Source organism: Tachysurus fulvidraco, chromosome 12, assembly GCF_022655615.1.
Source record: "Tachysurus fulvidraco isolate hzauxx_2018 chromosome 12, HZAU_PFXX_2.0, whole genome shotgun sequence".
NCBI lineage: Eukaryota > Metazoa > Chordata > Actinopteri > Siluriformes > Bagridae > Tachysurus > Tachysurus fulvidraco.
Genome location: NC_062529.1, coordinates 10,262,761 through 10,286,601, shown reverse-complemented (window position 1 = coordinate 10,286,601; position 23,841 = coordinate 10,262,761). Strand labels below are relative to the sequence as shown.

General features: G+C 38.2%; 1 protein-coding gene across 8 annotated transcripts; it reads left to right on the top strand.

Annotated features, from left to right (window-relative positions):
* Window positions 1–354: 354 nt before the first annotated feature.
* asxl2 (ASXL transcriptional regulator 2) lies at window positions 355–22,182 on the top strand. 8 transcript variants are annotated; one of them, XM_047821173.1, is made up of 13 exons: window positions 5,301–5,468; window positions 10,319–10,401; window positions 11,212–11,323; window positions 11,718–11,859; window positions 14,795–14,913; window positions 15,527–15,647; window positions 15,808–15,948; window positions 16,040–16,200; window positions 16,328–16,424; window positions 16,530–16,635; window positions 16,743–17,331; window positions 17,428–18,642; window positions 18,679–22,182. In XM_047821173.1, the coding sequence occupies exons 1-13, from the start codon at window positions 5,412–5,414 to the stop codon at window positions 19,240–19,242; spliced, it is 3,507 nt and encodes a 1,168-aa protein (XP_047677129.1). In that variant the 5' UTR covers window positions 5,301–5,411; the 3' UTR covers window positions 19,243–22,182. The 8 variants fall into 8 exon arrangements, 7 of the variants coding, with proteins under 7 accessions (XP_047677129.1, XP_047677127.1, XP_047677126.1 ...); XM_047821171.1 differs by having other exon boundaries at window positions 11,215–11,323; window positions 17,428–22,182; XM_047821170.1 differs by having other exon boundaries at window positions 17,428–22,182.
* Window positions 22,183–23,841: the final 1,659 nt, after the last annotated feature.

The window sequence follows — 23,841 nt, the reverse complement described above, 5'->3', positions numbered from 1 at the left end:
CCACTTGGAAGAACCCCCAAAAAATTTTGGCACCCAGTCTGGTTAAAAAAATTAATCACCACGCAGCCAATGAGCTGAGCTGATCCTATTCATTATGATGATGATGATGATGATGATGGCACAATAACAATAGGCTAATAATAATAATAATTAATATTTTTTATTATAAGAAGAACAATATAAAAAAATAAATGTGTTAGTAGCCGCATATGTATGATTACTATTAATATAATTATAATAATAATTATTCTAATCAGCTTTTATATCCTGAAAGTGGGGGTGATAGGGACACCTATCAGTGTCGCCGCTCTATTGTGTAGTGTGTGTGTGTGTGTGTGTGTGTGTGTGTGTGTGTGTGTGTGTGTGTGTGTGTGTGTGTGTGTGTGTGTGTGTGTGTGTGCGTGTGTGTGATGCAGCGCTGCAGGGTGTGGTGGATGGTGAATGCAGGACTGAGGTGGGAAGCTGGATATCGCGCTCTGTAACAAATGCCCTTACTAGAGCTTTCATATCTTTATTTTATCGAGAATCTGTTTGTTAAGTAAATCCTTTCCAAGTGAGTGCCATATAAACGGATTAAGCTTTCATCGTGGGAAAAGATGCTTTCTGGACTACGTAGGAAGTTGGGCGTTTTTCTTGTGGACGATCGTTCGCGCTTAGCCTTTCCAACACTTCGTTTACTTAGAAAGGCTTTTTCATGTAGCGACAGCATCTAGTATAGCAAAATGTCTAAGAGAAACAGTGTGGTGATGCTGCGGCCGCGATCCATGTCGCAGGGTAAAAAAGCGGAGACGGTGAAGGTGGTGGTTCGGTGCCGCCCTCTAAACAAGAAAGAGGAGGCGATGAGTCATAAAAGGATTGTTGAAGTGGATGTAAAACTGGGCCAGGTAAGCGTCCGGAACCCTAAAGCGGCAGGAACCCTGAACAAGACGTTCACTTTTGACTCTGTCTATGATATGTTTTCAAAACAAAACGACCTGTACGATTACTCGTGCAAACCTCTCATTGACTCTGTGCTACTCGGGTTTAATGGAACGATATTTGCCTATGGTCAAACTGGTACCGGGAAGACATATACCATGCAAGGTCTGTCCATGGATCCAGAAAAACGGGGGGTCATACCAAATTCTTTTCATCATATTTTCACCCATATATCCAGATCCCAGAACCAGCAGTACTTGGTGAGGGTGTCATATCTGGAGATATATCAAGACGAGATACGGGATCTCCTTTGCAAGGACAATAATAAAAAAATGGAGCTTAAGGAGAATCCAGACGTGGGCGTTTATGTCAAAGACCTGTCATCTGTTGTCACCAAGAACATCAAGGAAATTGAACATGTGATGAATTTAGGAAATCAGTCCAGGTCTGTTGGGTTTACGAAAATGAATGAGCGCAGCTCACGTTCGCATGCCATTTTTATCATAACCATCGAATGCAGCGAGATGGGCATTGATGGCAAGGAGCACATTCGGGTTGGGAAGTTAAACATGGTGGACCTGGCTGGCACTGAACGCCAAAGCAAGACAGGTGCCCAGGGCCAGAGATTTAAAGAGGCTGCCAAAATAAACTTGTCTCTCTGTGCTCTTGGAAATGTTATATCAGCACTGGTAGATGGGAAAAATTCTCATATCCCGTACAGGGATTCCAAACTTACACGCCTGCTACAGGACTCTTTAGGAGGAAACTCTAAGACTGTCATAGTGGCTACAATAGGACCTACATCATGTCACTATGAAGAAACTCTCGCCACCTTGAGGTTTGCAAACAGAGCAAAAAATATCAAAAACAGGCCAAAGATCAACGAGGATCCCAAAGATGCTTTGCTCCGTGAGTTCCAAGAAGAAATAGCACGACTAAAGGCGCAGCTAGAGGAACGAGGTATGTTGGCAAAAGAAAGGAGGAGACGGAGGAACAGTGTAAAGATGAGGAGAAGCATGAGCACTGGAGAGGTGGAGACACCTAGAAACTGTGAGGTGGACATTGTGGAGATGGTAAAGGAGGAGAGACCAGAGGAATACTGGTGGAAGCAGCAGATGGCTAAGAGCTTTGCCAATGACAGCCCGGAGTTTCAGAGGAAATTGGACATTTTGGATGAAAAGTCGCAGACTGTGGAGGATTTGAGGAAGGAACAACAGATTATAGGAATAATGATAGAAAAATACAAGGTTAGAACTTGAGCATATTTAGGCTCTTTAACAACACTGTTCCTTTCAGGCAATTAATTGCAGAATAGCTTGAATCCTGTTTGCTGTGATTTCGTTTAGGTTTTGGAAAGCAAGCTGCTGATTGGAGGCAAGAACATCATTGACCACACTAATGAGCAGCAGAGAATGCTAGAGATAAAGAGACAGGAGATTGCAGAGCAGGTAACACCTGCAAAAATTAAAAAAAAATTGGAATATTTTATTTCAGTGTCTAATGCTAGTTTATGCTAAGCATCTAATTCAAAGCATTTGTGTGTGATACCTCTCATAGGAGAGACAAGAGAGGGAGATGCAGCAGCTGATGTTTGAGCAGGATGAGGAGACCGTGGAACTGAAAGAAACCTACTCAACTCTACAGCAGGAAGTGGAGCTCAAAACCAAAAAGCTTAAGAAGGTGAAATTGCAACAAAACTGATATTTTTAGCAGGGATAAGGAAAGCTATATGTTTAGCAGGATGACGATTCATCACAAGGCACACGAGTTATATAAAAAGGTTGGGTATAGGAGTGGGGATAGCATTCTGTTTGTAATAACATACTTTTTGTTATTACTTTATATGAAACAAAACTATTTCTGTCTCTTTTAAATTTGTGTTGAAATTCTCATAAGATCATGCATTTTTGTGGTTTACATCATAGTACATACTTTTATACACGATTGAACAAATTTAAATGTAGAGCTCTTGATAGTTGTTCGACTTGGCCAATCATTTTGTGAAACCCAACTAAAGAGTGTCAGTGTTTCAGAGAGGTTTCTATTGAAGCTAAAGAAGCCAGGTTATATTAGATTAGGTGCAATCATTCTATTTTATCAACCTATCACTGTCAGTACTCACCCAAGATTTTCATTGATCAACCATGATTTTTAGAATCTGATTCTGCAAAGAAAAAGCATGAGAAACATTTAATAACTCTGTGTCTTGTGTTTACTCAGCTGTACAGCAAACTGCAGTTAGTACGAGCTGAGATTGCTGACATCATCGATGAACATGTCACAACGAGACAGGAGCTGGAGCAGACATTAAATGAACTGACAAGAGAAATAAAATTCAAGTACTTTCTCCACAGCTCCCATCATAAAAAAAGAATACACCAAGATATACACATATAATAGTAAAAATACTTTCTACCACAAAGTGAAAAAGTATTTTCAAATCAGTATTTGTATGTATTTTGCAGGAATCTCATCATTGACAATTTTATTCCTCCTGAGGAGAAAAACAAGATCATAAACCGACTGGAATTTGACAGTGAGGAAGACCAGTGGAAAGTCTTACCCCTTCTTCCCTCTGAAAAGTAAGCATATTCAATGTTTTTTACAATATTGTCCTAAATTATTAATTACTCATGGATGAGTAAATGAACATTTCAATGAAAACTTCCTCCAGCAATTCTCCTCGCATTAGACAAAGGCCAACGTCTGCAGTCGGATACAAGAGGCCAATCAGCCAATATGCACAAGTTGCTGTGGCAACAGGATCTCCTTCTAGATACAGGGTTGGTACACAGAGGCCATAATTATTTTTCAGATTTTTATCAAACTGGTTATTTACATAGGATATTATTATTAGGAATAATTTTCCAGAAATACATTTGTACATTTTCTTGCACTACACAGGCAGAAAATATCATGCTTCTGGAGCTAGATATGACATCACCAACTATGGTACCACTGGACATTCAAGGGACAGAGATGAGGACAAGAAATCTGCTCTGTGACTTTGCACAGCACAGGCAAATGACAACAGCATCACGCGTCATGCGGGCCAGATCATGGTTAGTGTTTCATATAATATCAGTTGTTTGACAATAAAGAAACACAACAGGTCTTGTCATAAAAATTATTTACTTTGACTTGAGGCAGCACAGTGGTAATTTTACTGCCCTACAGTGTCAGGGTACCTATACCAATCCTGAGCTCTGGTTAGGTCTGTCTGTGCATGTTCCCATTTGGGTTTTCTCCCATCTCTGAAATCATAATGCTAGGCACTGGATTGGCTTTTTTAAATTGCTGACAGGTCTGAATGATTGATTGAAGGTGCGTGTACGTGTGCATGGTGGCCTATAATGGACTGGGGTCCCTTCCATGTTTTATTCATGCCTTGAGGCAACTGTTCACAGCTGACTCCATATCTACCATATGTAAATTGAATGAATGGATGGATGGATGGATGGATGGGTGGATGGATGGATGGGTGGATGGATGGATGGATGGATGAATGAATGAATGAATGAATGAATGAATGATTTTGTCCCATTGTCTTTTTTCTCTCCCAAGGTATCAAGGACCAAGTCTGCCCACATCTTCATCAACCAGCTCAGTGGCTGCTGGGTCTCAGGTCCCAATTTCTGCAATGGGGGCATGTGCCAGTGTGCTTCAACCATGAAGTGTTTTAAATATGGTGTTTTTGCCATGGTGTACATGCAGGAAAAGCACCACAAGATTTGTTTGGCTTTTTTTTTTTTTTTTTTAACCGCTTAATCGTAAGATCAAGCTGCCTTTTCTTGTTGCACAATAATTTTTTATCAGAGCTTTGAATCAACAAATTAAGCACAGTTTGCTATTATTTGTCTACATGTGTATTGTATAGTCCTTTAATGTATTACATGAATACAATCAGTGGCAACAGTAAATGGATATGTTGCATGATAAACAAATGACTTGCAGTCTCATGATGCTTACAAGTTAAATGGCATAATAATCTAAGCACTGATGAGGATTTCCTGCATCTTTACTGACCTCTAGAGGACACAAGGATACAAGACCTTTCAGTTTAACACATATATATAGCACATCAAGTCAAAACCAGCGAGCTATTCTCGGAAACCAAGTGTGATAAAAGTATACACAATGTTTTTTTAAGGACCTACAATACCAAAGGAAATTAAATCAACATTTGAGAAAACCCCACCAATGAGAAAAGCTCTTAGAAAAAGCAATTCACGAGACTTCAGTGATACAGCTGTAAAACCTAGGACAATGTAAAAAAAAAAGTACATGAAAACTATTAAAAAGTGTGGTGTGCTTTGCTTAAGCAACTTCCCTGTAAGTGCATTGTACAGTAAGGTGACGTCACGCACAGGGTCACGTGACCTGCTACTTACAGTAAGGACCCAATATGGCAGAAATGGTAGGATTCGCACCATTACCATCTTTACGGTAACGGACTCGCAGATTAGGCCGATTTCCGGGAGCCGATCGCAGACATGAGGGAAAGACAAAGGAAGAAAAAGGGGAGGACATGGGCAGAGGCGGCAAAAACGGTAAATATATATCGGGCGTGTGTTTTTGCTTGTTTTCGCTATGCGCTCACACTTCCATAAACGTTATTCTTTCCCACCCGTTTTCCCACAAATCCCGCCTCCTGTGCCGTGATTGGTCAGTTGTAACCCGAGTCGTGCGTTCGGATTGGCTTACAGTTTATCCTGTACTGCAGTTTGCCCATTGGTGTTCAGCGGACAGAACCACTAGTCAATCCTAGATGAGAAGGCAGGATTTGTTAGAATACGTGTGGGGAAAATAATGCCTGTGCGACTGTGTTTATGAGTTCATGACCTGCTGATGCAGGCGGAGAGCGCGCGAGGAAGGGCCTGATTGTGGATCAAAACACAAACGGGGCATAACAGTGATCTGTTTTACACAAAACATCCAAACGGATTTGTTCGTTTCGTTTGCAAACGTGCTCAGTTTATAAACTTTTCATTCAGGGGCTATTTTCATGTTGCCACCGGAGACAGCAACGCGCAATGACGTCTGTGTCTCAAGCTAGGCTAGGCTAAGCTAAGCTAGTCAGATACTGACTGTATATGTTACTAATTCGACTCACTAGTTAAAATGTAGTAGTTGAATCGATACTTTAAAGAAAAACGTCAGCATTGTAGTGTATTTGTTTCCAGTTAGCGTGCACATTACTCCTACATCATGAAACCTACTTTAGGACGCGTTTTAATGGGTTGTTTTGAATTAGCCTGTACAGAGTTAGCCAGTTTATTAGCAACATGTCATGTTGATGTTGTACGTGAAGGTTAAAGCGATTTGCAAGTTATTCGTTTTTTTGTTTTGTTTTTTGCAGCTGTGACATGAGATTCAGCTTTTAAAGCTAAATCTAGTGCTTTTGTTATTTAGGAAGTTACATCTGTTGGACAACTTGTTAAAAGCAAAAGTGAAAGTTTTTATTCCACGGGGCTCAGAACCGACTATTTAATTTATTTGGTTAGTTTAACGAATTTATTTAACATATTTTAACACGTGTTGTAGAATAGCATGGTTTGCTCTACTAGTCAAAATCAGCCAAAAATTTTCAGTGGAAAGTAGCTAATGCATATTAATGCAAAGGTCGCTACAATTGGCTAGAAGACGTCATGGTAATTTGCATATTCGTTGAATCGTCGTGGTCAATTGCATTTCAAAACGTGTCGCATTGATGTGATGTGAAAGACAAAGCTATGGTTAGAATAACTCACTTATTGTGCTTGTAAAGATTGTTAACAGAGTTTCAGAACAACAAAGAAGTGTGATCAGTGATTGGTTGTTGGGAAACAATAGAGATTACTGATCTCCATACTGCTCATTGGCCACAGAGGCAACTCTGTCACAGACATTTGCTGCATTTGACTAAAGGCCATACCTGAAATTTCTGATCTCAGACCTAAATGTATGAGATGTATGTTTTCCTCCTTAAAGTGAGATGCATAAACAATGTTATAGATTTACCAAGAGAATATATTTGGGTGTTGATTGATTTAACGCAAGAGGAAGAGCTGTTAATGCCCCATGCAGCAGACAGCCATGTTGATGTTGTGCTCATTTGAGACACTCTGACTTGATTGATTGTGGTAAGAATTCCAAGGGTTGACTACACGACTAAACAGTGCTGTAGTGATCTCTAGAGATATGAATGTAATTTCCAGTGGAGTTGGTCAACAGGCAATCAAAGGGTATTGAAGGTAGAGTAGGAAAACCTTAACTGAAGTAAAAAAAAAAAAAAGACAATTATTTCAAAACCAACTACAAAATAAATATTTTTTTAAAATCATGGATAACTTTAAAGATTACATGTACATGTTTATAAAGATTACTGTGCATGTCATCAGGGAATTTGAAATAAAAGAGAAGCCTACTTTTAAATTCAATGTATTGTAAATGGTAAAATGAAGTTCCTCCTTCTTAAGAAAGTCCATTTTGAAGTGGAAGATTTTTTCAACTATTTTGTTGATGTCCTAATTAATTACATCTCTCCACAGAGAGACTGGTGCTCTTCACCATTCTGTGTAGCACTGCAACCACAGCAGTGCTAGATCAAGCTATATCTTATTGTGTGTTCAGAACACACTCCTTGTCTAAGACAACAGAAATGAATCATGCTTGGATGAAAACAGGGTGTTACTAATCTCAATACTCCTCTGTTACAGCTGGTGAGAAAAACACCGGCACTGCTCCCTTGCCTGACCTCATAATGAAAGCAAAGCTGCAGTTCAGAGATGCTTGCATTAATCAAACCAAAGAAAAACATAGACATTGACCCAAAGCGATGAAAGCTCACAGAATCTTCGCACTTTCGCAGAAACACCCCACAATCCTGTATCGTGTTCAATGCACGTTCTCACAGCAGCAATGGTAAAATATCTCAAAACACCTATATGATACTTTAGGAGCAAGGGTCTGTTTAGTAGCTTAAAGCAAAAATAAAATGAAGGCCAAGAACATGCTGTCTGCACTTTAGCAGTGAATATATTTTTAAACCAGGGGTGGATAAATCATAAATTTATTAGCTAGCCCATGAGGTAAGTCAAAGCTCCAGGATACTTGGCCAGCCCTATTTTGTTCTTGCCTGCACCCCACTTACCTAGGCTTTTTTAAAACACTAATGTATGACCATTTAGTATGATGTTACTTAGCCATCTTAGGTCATCATACCATTAATATTTTTTTAAGTTGTAAAGAAGAAAAAAACTGCAAGGGCCTAAGTTGGATACATAGACAGATAGATTTTGTTTTTTATTAGTGAACTTGGAGGCAAAGCGGCTTAGTAGTTCAAGTCAAGTCAAGCTTTTATTGTCATTTCAACCATATATAGCTGTTGCACAGTGAAATGAGACAACGTTTCTCCAGGACTGTGGTGATACATAAAAGCAAAGACAGGGTTATAAGGACTTAGTAAGTAGTCATAAATACATAATGTGCATCTGTGCAACCTGGTGCAAAAACAATGCAAGACAAAAAACAGTGCAGACAAAAAATTACAAGACAATACAAAAAAGACTACACAAAATACAATAAACAGAAGCAGTGCCGACCAGTGTAGATACTGTATTTTCAAACAATATAGCGTGTGCAGTAATACTAGAATGAACACAGTGTTATAGCAGCAGTTACATGAGATTGTAAAGGATTGTGCAAAACAGCATATGACTGAAATGTGAGACAGCATGTGAAAGAGCAAAAAGTTTGCAAAAACAGCATGTAAACAGGTTGAGGGATCTATATTGGAAGTGTGTGTATTTATTAAGGGGTTAGGGTTTTGATCCCCACCTCTGCCCTGTGTATGGCGTTTGCATGTTCTCTTTGTACAGATACTCCATTTTAATCCCTTAGTTAAAATTGTGCATTGTGTGTGTGTGTGTGTGTGTGTGTGTGTGTGTGTGTGTGTGCATGTTGGAACTCACAATCCTCTGTTTATCATGGCAGCAAATGAGGATGCCCTGAGAAGGGACAGGGCTACCTATCAGATAAAAAAGATGATTAAGAAAATTTGAGTTGCTTTGTGCCACAGAGGCCTATAAAATAGTAATAAAATGTTTAATCTTGCAAATGTCTTGTTTTTTCTTTCTCCGTTTGTTGAACGAATAAAATATAAAAAAAAAGTCTGTTTACTGTTATTGTTACAAAGAGTACACCAGAGAATGGTGAGGATCCATGTGTGAGAGTAATCATGTAAACTGTGTCCACGATCCAAAAATCAGAAACCCTGGACCGTTTGCTGTCATACACCATAGCAGTTCTTTGATATATAATAAGAATAAGGGGATATAAATGGTGGTGTGGGCTGTGGTAGCTCAGTGGTTAAGGTGTTCGGCTACTGATCAGAAGGTCATTGGTTCGAATCCCAGGTCCACCAAGTTGCCACTGCGGGGCCCCTGAGCAAGGCCCTTAACCCTCAAGTGCTCAGGTGTATAAACTGAAATAAGACAATGTAAGTCACTCTGGATAAGAGTGTCTGCTAAATGCTGTAAATGGTGTGAAAAAAAAGAAGGTTATATACAGATCTCAAGCGGATACCTGCACAGAATTTATTAGTGACAAGCAAATTGCAGGACTTCATAGTTCAGGTTCAGATTAAAGCAGTGATCTCAATGCCACTACAATGTTGGTCTGGTTTCAGAATCTTGATTCTGTCGAACCCTGTTATATTTGCGTTCATGACAAATGCTCATGGAGAACACAGTGTGACTCACCGTATTTTTAGTTATGTTTATCAGGGCATCTTGTTTCTTGTGTCCCACAGCGTTCACCTGCCACTCATGGTACATGTGTTTTGTGGAAACCTATGGTATCGTCAACAGCTAAAACACATGCGCAGGTTACTTTACTTCCTGAACAAGTCCAGAGTTGTGTTCGCTATCACAGGACAGTTCCAGTGCAGCTTAACACCTACAGGTAGTCTCGGGTTCAGTACCCCAGTGCGTTTCATGGTCTGCATGACCACTTTTTCTTGCAAACCTCTCTCCGATTCGAATTGTACTTTATTGTGATTGTGCAGTGTTCATGTACAGAGACAGTGAAATCCAGTGTGTTAATGTAAAGTTTGTGTGATTTATATATGGTGTAGGCAGGAAATGAACATGACCAATAAGGAAGTGTTTAAAATTCAGGAGAGGGTGCCCTCTAGTGTCCCTGATAGATGTATCAGTTATATTACCAGACTACTGAACACGATAGTCTGCAGTGCAACTGGGAATGAAAAACTGTGCACCTGTAAAGACTGCTTGCTCCAGGTACCAGGGTTAGTGTTTTGTCTACCATTTGCTGTTATCTTTCATATTGTAATTGTTTTTAATTTGGTTTGTATTGTTTTGATTCACTTTACCCCCCCCCCCCCTTTTTTTTTCATCAGGTGCTTGAGAAGTACCCAAACACACCGATGAGTCATAAAGAGATCCTGCAGGTGATTCAGCGAGAGCGACTCAAGGAGATAAGGTGAGGAGATCATCTCCCAGCCTCTTAGTTTTATTCATTCACATTTTAGGCCGAATACATTTAGTGCACACACACACACACACACACACACACACACACACACACACACACACACACACACACACAACTAATTAATACATTTCTTTTTCGTTGCAATGATCCTTATCTCTTCCAGAAGGTAAGATTATATGAGAGTTTATCCCACTTTATTCTTACAGTAACTTCCATATAGCAGGCATTTGCATGCTATTAACATCCCTTAATTGACACAGCATGCAAAGGGTGTTTAAAAAAAGGCAAACTCACTGGCTGTAGCTCTTATATTAGTGCTTTTTCATGACAGCAACTTGAGGGAGAGTCACGATTATTCTGCTCTTGTGTCATGCTTGTTGTTTTTTTCACCCCTGTCCTTCAGTCCCACTCTGTGCCTCTCAACCTTGAGCTCTGGTGCCAAGACTTCTCTGCAAATCAATATGGTTTCAAGAGAACATTATAACCTTCACAGTTGCTATTATGGTACAAACACCATGATTATTAGATTAGCTATTAATATATTGCCAGAACCTTATATATGGCTTTTGTATAGCAAAGTTTTTATTCAGTAACTTTAAATATTTTAATATTAAGTGTGTGAGAAGACAACGGTACTGTCATAGGTAAATTATAATTTGCATGTTAGGTCTTAAAAACAATGCTTTCTTTTTTGCTGATGGCGTGTGCTTATTCAAATGAATTCTACTTTAAATCAGTTTTCCACAGTACAATATATGTGCACATAAACTGTGTTACACTTTGCTGTTTTATTGTATGAAGTGGGACTTCCCCCCTCGCCTGCCTCAACGCCATGCTTCACACAAACTCCCGGGGTGAGGAGGGGATTTTCTACAAAGTTCCTGGTCGAATGGGAGTCTATACACTGAAGGTGACTGTTCTATACCACCTAAACCTAAAAACTCAGCTTTAATTAAAAAATGCAAAATTCTTCACTATGACAAAGGCACCAAACAGGAAGATGTGTCACAAGAACACATGCTTAACCAGATCTTTCATAATCACTTGTGCAATGTTCATTGCTTGTTGTAAATGTAAATGTGCCATCACTCCACCTCATCAACTACCTAGTGACAAAGCATGAGTCAGACCGAAAACAAGCCACTGTTGTCTCGATCAGGTTTGCTGCGGATGAACTGAAGTAATAAATCTTAACACATAGTATGCATGCACTGAAATTGTGATTAATATATAGAGAAACACCGTGACCCTTTAAGATAAACCAGACTCTGAATTTTATGCATCTATGCACATTGTTCGAACAGAAGGACATTGCGGATGTGGTGAAGGAGCTATCAGAGGAGGCTTCCGAAGACAACAGTGATAACTTGTCTGAAACACAGAGCACAGAAAACAACACCAGTGGCAGCAGCAAAGAGGGCAATAGAGGAAGGTGGAAAAGAAGAGGTATATCATTGTCTTACTAATGATTACTAATCACTGTACAATTCATCTAAACTAGCACAAATGATAGACATGGTCATAATGACAGATAGACAATAGGTTTTATTTGTAGAGAAGATTCTGCTCCAGATAGAAAAGTAATAAGAAACCAATACACAATTTTTTGGGACAGTTGATAGAACAGAATTACAGCTATATGTGTTCAACAAATCGCCTTTGCTGGTAGGCTAAAAAAATTTAGGTGAGCAAAAGTATAGGTACAGATAGTCTTACAGTATAAAATGTTTTCTATTTGATTGCATATTCCTCGCTTCAAAAAACTGCATCAAATTGGTGACCCACTGACATCACCATACTGAAGCATAATTATTTGGCATGCTTTTCCAAACTTGTTCCACAATTACTCAGTTGTTGTTGGTTTGGGGGAAATTTCTCCCTCCAGACCCCTCTTCAGGAGGTTAAATGTTGCTCAGTTGTGCTAAGGTGTATTTGGTGATTTATTTTTTCCCCAGATGAAGTCATTTGTTGTGTTGTCAGTGTGTTTTGGGTCATTGTCTTGTTATGTGATATTGTTATAATTCTGTCCCAATTAGACTGGATGCATTTTCTGTAAATTTGCATACAGAATGTTTTGGTAAACTTCTGAATTCTGCTGCTACCATAATGAGTTATTCTCATGCGTATCAACTATAAAGAGTAATTTTATATGGTTGGAAAATGCTAAAAAATGTTCAGGCCTTTTTATCGCTTACCAATTACAGCTATGCCCTTGAGTACAGCTTAAGAATTCAACTGCAAAGTGATTGTATTCCACTGAAGTTTTGATGCTGTGGTCTGATGTCTGTCACACCACCTCATTTCTACACTTACTACACTGACCTCCTGTATATACGCTTGCACAGGTTACAAGGAAGACCTTTATCATGTAAACTCTTTGTACTGACACCCAGTTTCAGAGGCATGAACCTCGTTCACACAGCTTAGTCACTGTCTGTCTTACTACAACACTTGGATTTGCACATTGTTTATGTATTATTTAAAAGACATTTCTCCTTTTTATAGTGTACTTACTTCCTCTACATGTTTTGTAGACGTATTGTACTTCCTGACCTAGTGGTTTTGAAAAGTGATTCTGTAAGTCACTCCGGATTAAATGCTTTAGTCAAGTCAAGTCAAGTCACCTTTATTGTCACAAGTCACAAGTCACAAGTGTAAATGGATATGTAAGTGAAATGCAGTTCAACATTTCTGTTGCAAAGCCAGCATTTCATTATTAATAATATACTCCCCTGATTGCATTTCACTGAAAAAATTAAGCGATGTAAGAGTAAAGCAACAATAGTTTCACTTTCTTAGTACCATCTGTGTATTGCACGTTATTGCACAATTTTTTTTTTCCTGCTCAAAATTTCTGTCTGTTACTGAATCTTCTCTGTAACTGCTGTGTGTTTAGAGCTCACATCCACTTCTCCAGTGTAACTTCTGGTTATGATGCAAAGGACCAAAAGCGTTTTGCATCGAGTTTAATATACTGCAGAAGTCTGTCAGGACAAATATCTGTCTTACCAAAAAAATGACAGCAAGTGAAAATGTCTTGAATACTGTAACATTTTTCTAGTATTTTCTATTACAAGATTTACCTTAACCTAAATAAAATATTTCTATAAATTTTCTAAATTGATTTCGTTTTAGTTCTAGAAATAAGCCAAATTTCTCGCCAATAGAATAAGAATCTTAAAATTCTCAAAACACATTCTATAATCTGATGTTTATTTTAACATTAAAAACTCAAAAAATAGGAAAGCTATTTGACAATAATTAATATTTTTACTTGCTGTCAGTTTTGCAACGTATGCTTCTGTTAGTACTTCACTGCAACTGGTTAATCTTTCATTTTTTTTTTGTTTGTGGTTAGTACATACCCTATATATATATAGGGGATATTTAAGCTGAGTTTTCCCCTTTATGTTCTTATTAGTCACATAGATCAACTCAGCCTTCAAACAGGAAATGTTTTTTTTTCTGCAAATACGTGCCCACTTCCTCATCTTCATATACTTCAGAATTATAGAGAGCTATTTAGCTAACAGGGCATTTAGCTCAATATATCCTGCAAGAGTTTACACATTTTATTGGACGATGCATTCTATCAACATTGGAGACAACTGCACAAACCAAAGTAAGTGTAAAATCTGCATCTGAACATCTTTTAGCATTTAGTCCGAAACTTTAGATGAAGCAAGTGCTGCAAAGAACAGGAAATAATCTTCTGAACAGAAGTATAGCAATCGTTTTGTTTTTTTTTTTCTTTCAAAAAAGCAATCGCTTTTCGGTTTTTTAAATATCTGGATTTATGGTTTTCATAACTTATTGAGAGCAGAATAAACGGATTATGTACAAGTGGTTGAGTTTATAAATGAAAAATACTTGATCAGCATTATATTTTAGCTATTTTTCAAAACTATTAGGCAGATGGCCAAATGAATTATAAATTATCTTTTCTTTTCTAGAAGAGTGCAAAATACTGATAAGAGCACACTGTACATTTTGAATAACTTAAAAACTATAATTCAGCACTTTTTCTGAAGATAATTATCTGTTACAAATGAGGTATTGTTCAGCTGAGTGGAAGTGACCTTAATTAACTCTGAGAGAGAGAGCGTAAGAGAAAGAGAGAAAAAGAAAATGAAGTGTGGGATTGTTTGTGTGTATGCCTGCAGCTTTGCTGAAGTTGAAAGCAGTTTTCTTGGTGTTGATGGCTCAAATGGTTAAGGCTCTTTGTTGTTAAGGCTCTTGGGTTGTTGACTGGAGGATTGGGGTTCAAGCCCAAGCCCTTGTTATCCCTTGCTTCCCAAGTTGGAATACTGAATAAAGTATTTCACGGTGCTGTAATGCATATGTGACAAATAAAGCCTTCTGTTCTATTGTTATATCTTAGGGCAAACAAATCTGCAATCACAGCCATCATCCCCACAGTCTCGCTGCTCTTCTCCTTCAATTTCCAGCAGCAAACTCATCTCTTCCTCACAGAAACACAGCAAAAAAGCACTTAAACAGGTACAAACAGCTTAATTCAATTCACATCACAGTTCCTTCGATCATTCTGTTAACAGGTTTATTTAGTTGTTATATATGTGTATGTATATATACACACAGTCGTGGCCTAAAGGTTAGAGAGTCTGACTTGTAACCCGAAGGTTATGGGTTCGAGTCTCGGGCTGGCCACAACTGAGGTGCCCGTGAGCAAGGCACCGAACCCCCCCAACTGCTCCCCGGGCGCCGCAGCATAAATGGCTGCCCACTGCTCCGGGTGTGTGTTCATGGCGTGTGTGTTCATTGCTGTGTGTGTGCACTTTGGATGGGTTACATGCAGAGAACAAATTCTGAGTATGGGTCACCGTATGTCACGTCACTGTATACAGTCTTTGTTGTATGACTGTACATATCAAATGCATTTAAATGTATATGTAGATAAGTATTCTTTGTATGTACTACTTCATTAATAATAGATTAATAGAATAGAATAAAATACAATATTAGACTTTTAAACTGATGTAAAACAAAAAAAAAAGTTGATACTTACAATATTAGACTAATATTGTAACCCTTGAATCATTGAATTGACATAACAGCATGTTTCATGATAAAACTCTGCCTCCTGTATTATAAGGCTCTAAAGCAGCAGCAGCAGAGGAATCAGCGCCGTCAGTGTGGGATCCCTACAACCTCCAGCCCACGACTTCTACTTAAAACTGTTAAAAAAATGGCTGATTCAACATCCTCCAAAACCAGTATGCTCTCTAATGCATAGTATTTTTTTAATGAAATGTAGTAGACAGATTTTAGAAGATGACATTTACACAAATCTTTAGATTTAGATTATGATGTTTTAGGTTATGATGTAATATTTGTTTAACTCGTCTAGTAAATTCGTACTTCTGCCTGTTGTAGGCTGGGAGCTTAAACAGTCAGAGCGTTGTCCTGCCAGTCCCCAGAACTCCACCTCTAGCTCCTCCTCCTCTGTCAAAGCAGAAGTGTGCCATACTGTTGGATCCAGGAAGATCTGTCAGCGTCCCAGTCGTCTTAATACCCGTAAATATTTTCACTTTTATTTATTTAAATTTTTAACTTTCTTTTTAGCTTATCTGCAATTGTATTAATTAACATTTCTTATATTCCTTAGGCCAGTTGAGAAGAACAAAGTGTGAGATTGATGTAGAGACGCCTGATTCCATCCTTGTCAATACTAATCTCCGGGCCTTAATCAACAAACACACATTTTCCATGTTGCCCCCAGAGTGTCAGCAGAGACTCCTGAAGCTACTGCCAGAGATCGACCAGCAGGTATGTGAACCAAGAAGAGTATTATATCATTGCTGTGGTTGATGGTAGAAATTAATGTTTAATGAATTGCATGAAACAAAGTATTACACTTATTGCAATGACAGTTTAGTATCACCCTGTATTCCAGTCATACATGGATGGACTCCTGAAAGTAACCAGTTCTGCTTTGAATAATGAGTTTTTCACATCAGCAGCACAGTCTTGGAAGGAGAGACTAGCCGAAGGTATGTTTCTTTCCTATTACATATAGATCATAATATAATACTGTATGTGAAATCAAGACCATAATACAGTTCATAGTGTAATATGTTGTGTGGCATTTCCTGCAGGTGAATTCACCCCAGAGTTAAGACTAAGGATTCGGCAAGAGATTGAGAAAGAGAAGAAAGTGGAGCATTGGAAAGAGCAATTCTTTGAAAATTTCTATGGAGAGCAGTAAGCGCATCTTTTATACTAAGTGTAAATTTGTAAAAGCAGAGATCAAAGGGCATGTTGGAGTAGGAGGAGTGTAAAATTCATATCAATACCCATTTTTATTCAAGGTCTGGGTTAAGCCTTGAGGAATACAGAGAGATGACAGAGACTGAAAGCACATCTAAGCCTGGAAAAACAGAGTCTAGCACAGAAACACAGAAACCAAACTACACTGTTGAGGTCTCTCACAAGGAGCTGAGATCCAGAGACGTGAAAACAACAGTGTCTAAAAGCCATCCACTACCAGAGTCCTTCCATGCTGAGCCAGTTACAGAAAGCCATTCGGTTTCTGACAAGGCATCTTCAAAATCAGAGACTGTGTCTGTGACACAGGAGGACACGTCACCTCCTGCAGAGAAAGTGGTTGAACTACTACCATCGATTGTAGATGACAAGGGGGAAGAGAGCAAGATTAGTAGCCCATCATCTCCTCAAAAAGTAAAGGATAGCATAGAGAGTGAATCTATAAAGGTGGAGGGGGTTATGTCAAGAGTGTCTGAAGTTACCACTGAATCACTGAAGCGGAAACTCTCCAGTGAGCAAGAAGTAGCAGAGAAGAAACCTCGGGTTGCAGAAGGGACACCCCTAACAACAACAGATGGGTCACTCTCAACCCCAGCTCCAGTAACTGCACAGCAGAGAGTGCCACCTCTTAAAGTAAGGTTTTACTTTTACTTCTTATTAACATTTCTGTTCTGGTGCATTTGAATATCAGTTCTTTTAGATGCTGAAGCTGGTTCTAAATGTTTCTAGATCCCTGTGTCACGAATCCTCTCTGCCCCTGGAGCTTCAAACCAAGTGTCTCCAAGGACTCCTCATCCTTTGACACCACCTAGCATCCGCCCAGGATGCACCGGTGCACGCACTTTAGCTGACATAAAAGCTAAAGCCAAGCTAGCTCGGGAACAGCGTGCCGCAGCAGCCGCAGCAGCAGGTGTAACACGTAGAGGATCCACTTCAGGACCTAGCTCATCTGGATGTACCTCCACACCATCCCCAGTCCAGTCCATGTCAGAAGAGTTTTCACCAGCAAGCAGTAGAAGCCAATCGGTATCTCCCATAAAATTTAGTTCAGTGTCTCCTGTCCCTGAAAGCAAAGGAGTACAAACATCTCCTTCCTCAAGTGCAACTGAACAGATGGACCCTAGTTTTGTTCCAAGCTCTAACACAAACCCGTTTATTTCGAAAGCCCTTCTGGCTTCCCAGATGACTCTGCATGCAACAAATCCTCACTTGAAGGAGAATTGTGTCCTCCTCTCTGTTGGTGGAATGCAGATATCACCTTCAAATATATTGGCATACAGTCAGAAAGCACAAGAGGGACTGTTGCCAGGGACCTCAGCGATCAAATCCTGTTCCTCAGTTCCTGCCAATAATCCGCTGGTTGCTCAACTCCTTCAAGGTAAAGAAGTTCCCCTGGAGAAGATTCTTCCAAAAACACTTGCCAAGTTAAATGTGCAGCCAGCGACTGTTGTAGCAAACAGTAAAGGGAACCTAGCCATTAGGACATCAGGGATGGGGAAGGAGAAACCTCTAGATGCAGAGGACATCAAATCTAGACTGCTGCGTTATTCTGGCAGACCTGGGACCAGTGTGGACAAGTTGGACAAGAACACCCAAGAGCAGATTCTCCACGTCTTAAGGCACAGAAGTCAGCAGGGACGAATCTCTCAGCCATCCCAATACGAGCCCTGTCTGCTCGGCTATCCAGAAAGCTCTAATGACCGACCAAGTTTTCAATTAGGCTTCATTGGACGAAAGAGGTTGTCCAAACCTGCCATGACAGGACACTATCTCCTGAACATCTCCACATATGGCAGAGGGTCTGAGAGCAGCAAACGACCTCATCTGGCCAACCTAAAGAGAGAAAATGTGGAAGGAGAAGAAAAAGATGGGATAGAACTCAAAGAAGATTGTTATTCTTCTTCAAAAGGGCATTACAGGCCATTTGAAAAGCAAGAATTTCACATCACAAGACCAGATGATACATCAGGGTACAAACACTGTCCTCAAATAAAGTTAGAATCTCAATCACTGAGTTGTTCGTCCAACAAAGAAGGTGGCACTTCTACAAGAACCAAAGAAATATCTCCAAGTTTGAACCTTGACACAAGTAAACAAGGTATCTCAGGGCCTCATCATTTGGGTGACTGTAAGCCACAACTAAAGTCCTTCCAGTCACAGAGGTCACAGGATGGACAAGAAACCATGGCGGGTACTTTCTATGGTGGCACTATCAGTATGTCCATGCCACACTCAATAAATCATAGCATCACAGACTCCGGTGCCTCTCCTGAGGTTACATGTAGTAATGAGAACACCGGCGAGGGGATGATGTCATTTTCCGTGACTGTCACTGCCATACCTGCAGGTCACCTTCTCGATCAGGGCGAGGGTGAGACCTCACCTGAGCAAGCCTTCATTGAAGCTTCTGGAATGGAGGATGTCCAATCAAAATGCTACTGTCGGCTAAAGGCCATGATCATGTGCAAGGGATGCGGGGCCTTCTGTCATGATGACTGCATTGGGCCTTCCAAACTGTGTGTGTCCTGCTTGGTGGTACGATGATGGATGTGAACATTTAAGGTTAAAGTTAAACTATCAAGCAAGTAAGTGCAAAGCTGTTCAAGTGAACAGTGAACTTCTCACTGTGTTGATGTGGCTTTTATGCTGTTGATCTCTGGCTTCCCAGACATTCAGTATGTAAATGTACATAATCTGTGCAATGTTGGAGTAAAACTTCCTCTCAGTTCATTTACTGCAAACTGAGCACCTTGTTCTAGATGCAAGACCTCTTGAATAGTGGCAATATATAATAAACGCTGGTCATGTTTTTCTTATCTTTTCCTTTCTTTTGCATTTTAGAAAAGAAACGGTATGCTACTATTTTTGCATACCTGAATATCATGACCACCCCTTTCTTTTTCTTGCTTCCTTTTAAATCACTTATTTTTTTTAATACTGTGCAGCTTGTTGGATCACTAACAATAATAATATGTACTTCAGCAAAACAATATTTTGCTGAATAGTTTAAGCCTTAGTAACTCAAGATCCAGACAGCTAAAATACCAATTAATTTAGAAAATTACTGTGAAAAAAAAATATTTTAATGACTTGCCTTATGTCTAGGCTAAAAGTGGTACTCTTCTGTGTGAGTGGCATCAGTGGTAGATAGAAGTTATTTATGGAGCAGAAGGGACTAAATACCACAAGCTAGCACTAATCTACAATCCCTTTTTTTTATATATATCATGGGATATGAAGAAATTGATTATTTTGGTTACTGAAAGTGGCAATAATTTGTACATTTGTTATATTTATTACAAGAATGATCTAAATTATCTAAATTTAAGAGAATCAAAATCCCTTATCTTATCTTATCTACTTTTTAGTGCTGCACTTTTGTATCAAAGAAAAAATGGTAACTTGAACAGACTGCTCGCTGTGTAGTATGTTGTGAGTAAGTCGATTATAATGGGAGCTAAAGCACTTCTCTATGAAATAATCAAATGTTCCCTCTCAGGAGCAAACCCAGGTCTTTGTCATTTCACTATTTGTCTAAACACTCACATGTTGTTTACCAGTGAGGAGTGTGAACTGACAACGAAGTTCCAAGACTGTAGATATACTTTTAAAACTATCAAGAAATCACAGTTGTTTTTTAAACAAAACAAAACTTAATTTTGATTGAGATAAGCCAGTGTGTGAAATAAATTTTTTTAATGTAAATAAATATACGCTTTTTTAAAAAAAAAAGATTTTATCGTCTTTTTATGACTTTTATGTATGACACATTTCTTAATGCGAATCGCACTACACCACAAAAAATGATGTCTTATCAAGTGACAATTTCATGAATATAGTCGAACTGATTTGGCGTTTCCTGTTATACAATCACAACACACTAAATATATGAATATTAACCCCATTTTAAGCCCATTTTCATTAACATTTCAAGCTTTGTTTCTTCTATTAGTAGATACTTTTACTTCATTCTAAATAAATTGAGCAAAGCTATCCCATAGAACAAGAAAACATGATTAAAAATGCAAGATTCATTTGTTTATATTCAAAATATTTTCACTTGCAAATTGTATTGCGGTGTATAATACTGGATGCTCCCTATTCAGATAAACAGGTACCTTCTGATATGTTTGTTTGTATATTAATATGCATAACGTGTACAGAAAGCTGTGCATGTTATCCACCTGTCATTATCAGTCATGTCTGTGAAATTTCTGCTTTGTGTTTCAGACATTTTTAAAAGATTTCTGTTGGTAATATACCAAAGTCAATTTGTGGAAATGAGATAATCAGATAATAAGCAAATTTTGTTTGTAATGTCTGTGTAGTTTTGAAAAGTAATATATTTTAATTAATATATTTTAATATTAAAAAAAGTCTATTTACAATCAACTTTAGATAAAATTTAAAGAAACAGGGTATTTACTATGTCTTCTTTATATTTGCTGTCCTGTTTTGTAACACCTCTTTCCAGGGTGAACATAAGACTTTATACCGATTTTTGTTTGTACCAGAATTGCCATGAATCTCTTTTATGTGAGTTAGTCTCACCTGGAATACATTTATGTACTACTCGAGAGAATTTACCTGAAATGAAAACACTTTGTGTGGCATTAGCTGACATCATTACAATGTTTCCCGCTCTTATTCTTCCTGTATTTACATGTATGTGTGAGCTCCACAGTGTCATGTTTGCTAGTGGTGTATGTGTAGAAATAGCTGTGTGGAGTGTCTTTGTGTGTGAAAATTTTTTTCAGGTAATTTTGATGGTTGTTGTGTGAGTTGGTAACTGTACCTGATCTGGTTGTACTGATATATGCAGTATAGTATACAGTGTGTGGATTTACACACACACACCTACACACACATACACACATATACACACACGCACACACACAGAGAAAATAGAGACATAAAGTAACTGTGCTAATTCTTTTCTGTTTCTCTGATTTATCTCTTTTTTGGTGTTGGGAATTTCAAATGAACACAATTTTATCTAAGTTAAATTGTAGATGCCTATATTGGTAAATGATTGTGATAATTTTGTATACATTAATTGAGCAATATGAAATTCTTTTTTCTGGATCAGTACTTAAAAAAATATTGTATTTGCTATACAAATAAATAAAACATCTCACTGTATCTGTATTTTTTAGACACACCTTTACGTTAATGTCAATAAGTGTCATAAAATGACGTATCAGACATTTTAAAACATGGCACCTTCTTAGGGATTTTATTCTCCATGCAATCTGTGACATTAAATGCAATCTTTTATCATAATTGCGGCAATCACAAAACCCAGTGGAGTGTGCCTCCTATTAATGTGGGTTTTTTTTTTTTTTGTTTCATTTTTTTAATATACTACAGCTCTATGTAAAATAAAAAGGTGAATGTATTATACATAACTGTAATAATCACTTGTAAGTAAAAGTGTGTTTTATCTATATTATTGATAATAAGAATAAAATACATTAAGTGAGAGGGGCATTTGTCTGTTTGTTTTTTCATTTTAATTTTTTTTGCAACTGTTTAGAATTATGATGGATCTTATAGCCTGGCACATATAGTATAGTTTATATGGAATAAGCTGTTATAGGAGAATTATTCATGATGGTGTGGTGTGATGCAACCTAATGTGAAGTTGGGGAGCTTTTACATCTTAAAGTGGAAGAGTTCCCTAAAACGACATGTTCCAAAGTGTTTTACTCCTTTTATTTTATGATGGTAATGATATTAATAAATAACACCTTATGCGTTAATGCATTCCTGTTATCACATTATTACAGTTATAAACCAATCGTGACTGCATAAGACTCACTCTTGTAGTTAAAAATACAAAAAAAAGCAGAAGGAGATGTAAAGTTAAGTCTTCTGTCTTAAAGGCTCTCATGTGAAAGGAAACAAATTAACCCTTACAAACTGCTTACATTTTTCTTAAATGTTAAACAAAAGTCTTCTTAAAGAAAGTTTCACCATATCAGCAACTATATGCCAGCATTTTCTTAAATCTGTTTATTATTAGACTTGTAATTAGGTTATGCCATTCACACACTACACAAATCCCTGTGAATGAGTGAAATGCTTAACAGAAATGAGTAAATTAGTTACTGTAACTTCTTTGGACTAAAATGAATAATACATTACAGACCCGGGTGTTATACACAAATAACTCAGCGCAGTGATGCTACTCCTACACACAGTTCATTGTTTTTGTATAACAGCACAGTATGGACTGTGATATGTTGCACAGTGTTTAGTTAACAGTTTCAATGTTTAGTTTATTAATGAGTGACACATTGCACAGTTTATAGGGTTTAGTATTTGTGATTTGTGGAATGTCTGAGAAACAAGTTTTTGTTGACATCTACAGTGTTAGAGCAGTGATATACTGTACAAGCATTCTCTCTCTCTCTCTCTCTCTCTCTCTCTCTCTCTCTCTCTCTCACACACACACACACACACACACACACACACACACACACACACACACACACACACACACACACACACACACACACACACACACACAAACACATACACACATACACATACTCATATACACACACATATACACACCCCTCATTTAACTGAGAAAACAGAAAAGCACTGTTTTCATGAATGGTAAATAAACGTCTCATAATAAAACGTCTCCACATCAGCTATTTATAAGAACTACTTTGTTAAACAATAACATGCTTTTAACTTAGTTTATTATTAGTCTTACTTTATACTGCGCACGTGCGCGTGTATGAGCTGTTACTACAGAAGCAATAAGGTTAGAACAAGCGTATTAATATTACCGTTCATTTACAGCCGGAACTACTTGTGCTGTTATACGAGTATAATACACACCTTTTGACCAATCAGATTCGAGCATTCAAACCGCGCTGTGGTATAATAACTCAATATAAACCAGTGACTGGCCTTGAAGCCGGAACTACTGTCAGAGCTGTTTATCAGCACAATCATTTAAACAGCGCTGTGAAACAAATCTAAATAATCTTTATCCAAAAAATATTAATGTATAATACATATTTTAACAAACATAGTAATGAATTAAAACGAAACAAGTAGTAGTTATTCTCAGGTTTGCAGTGGCTGTGCGTTGCTCTGCTGCCCTCTGCTGGTCCTTAGCGGTAC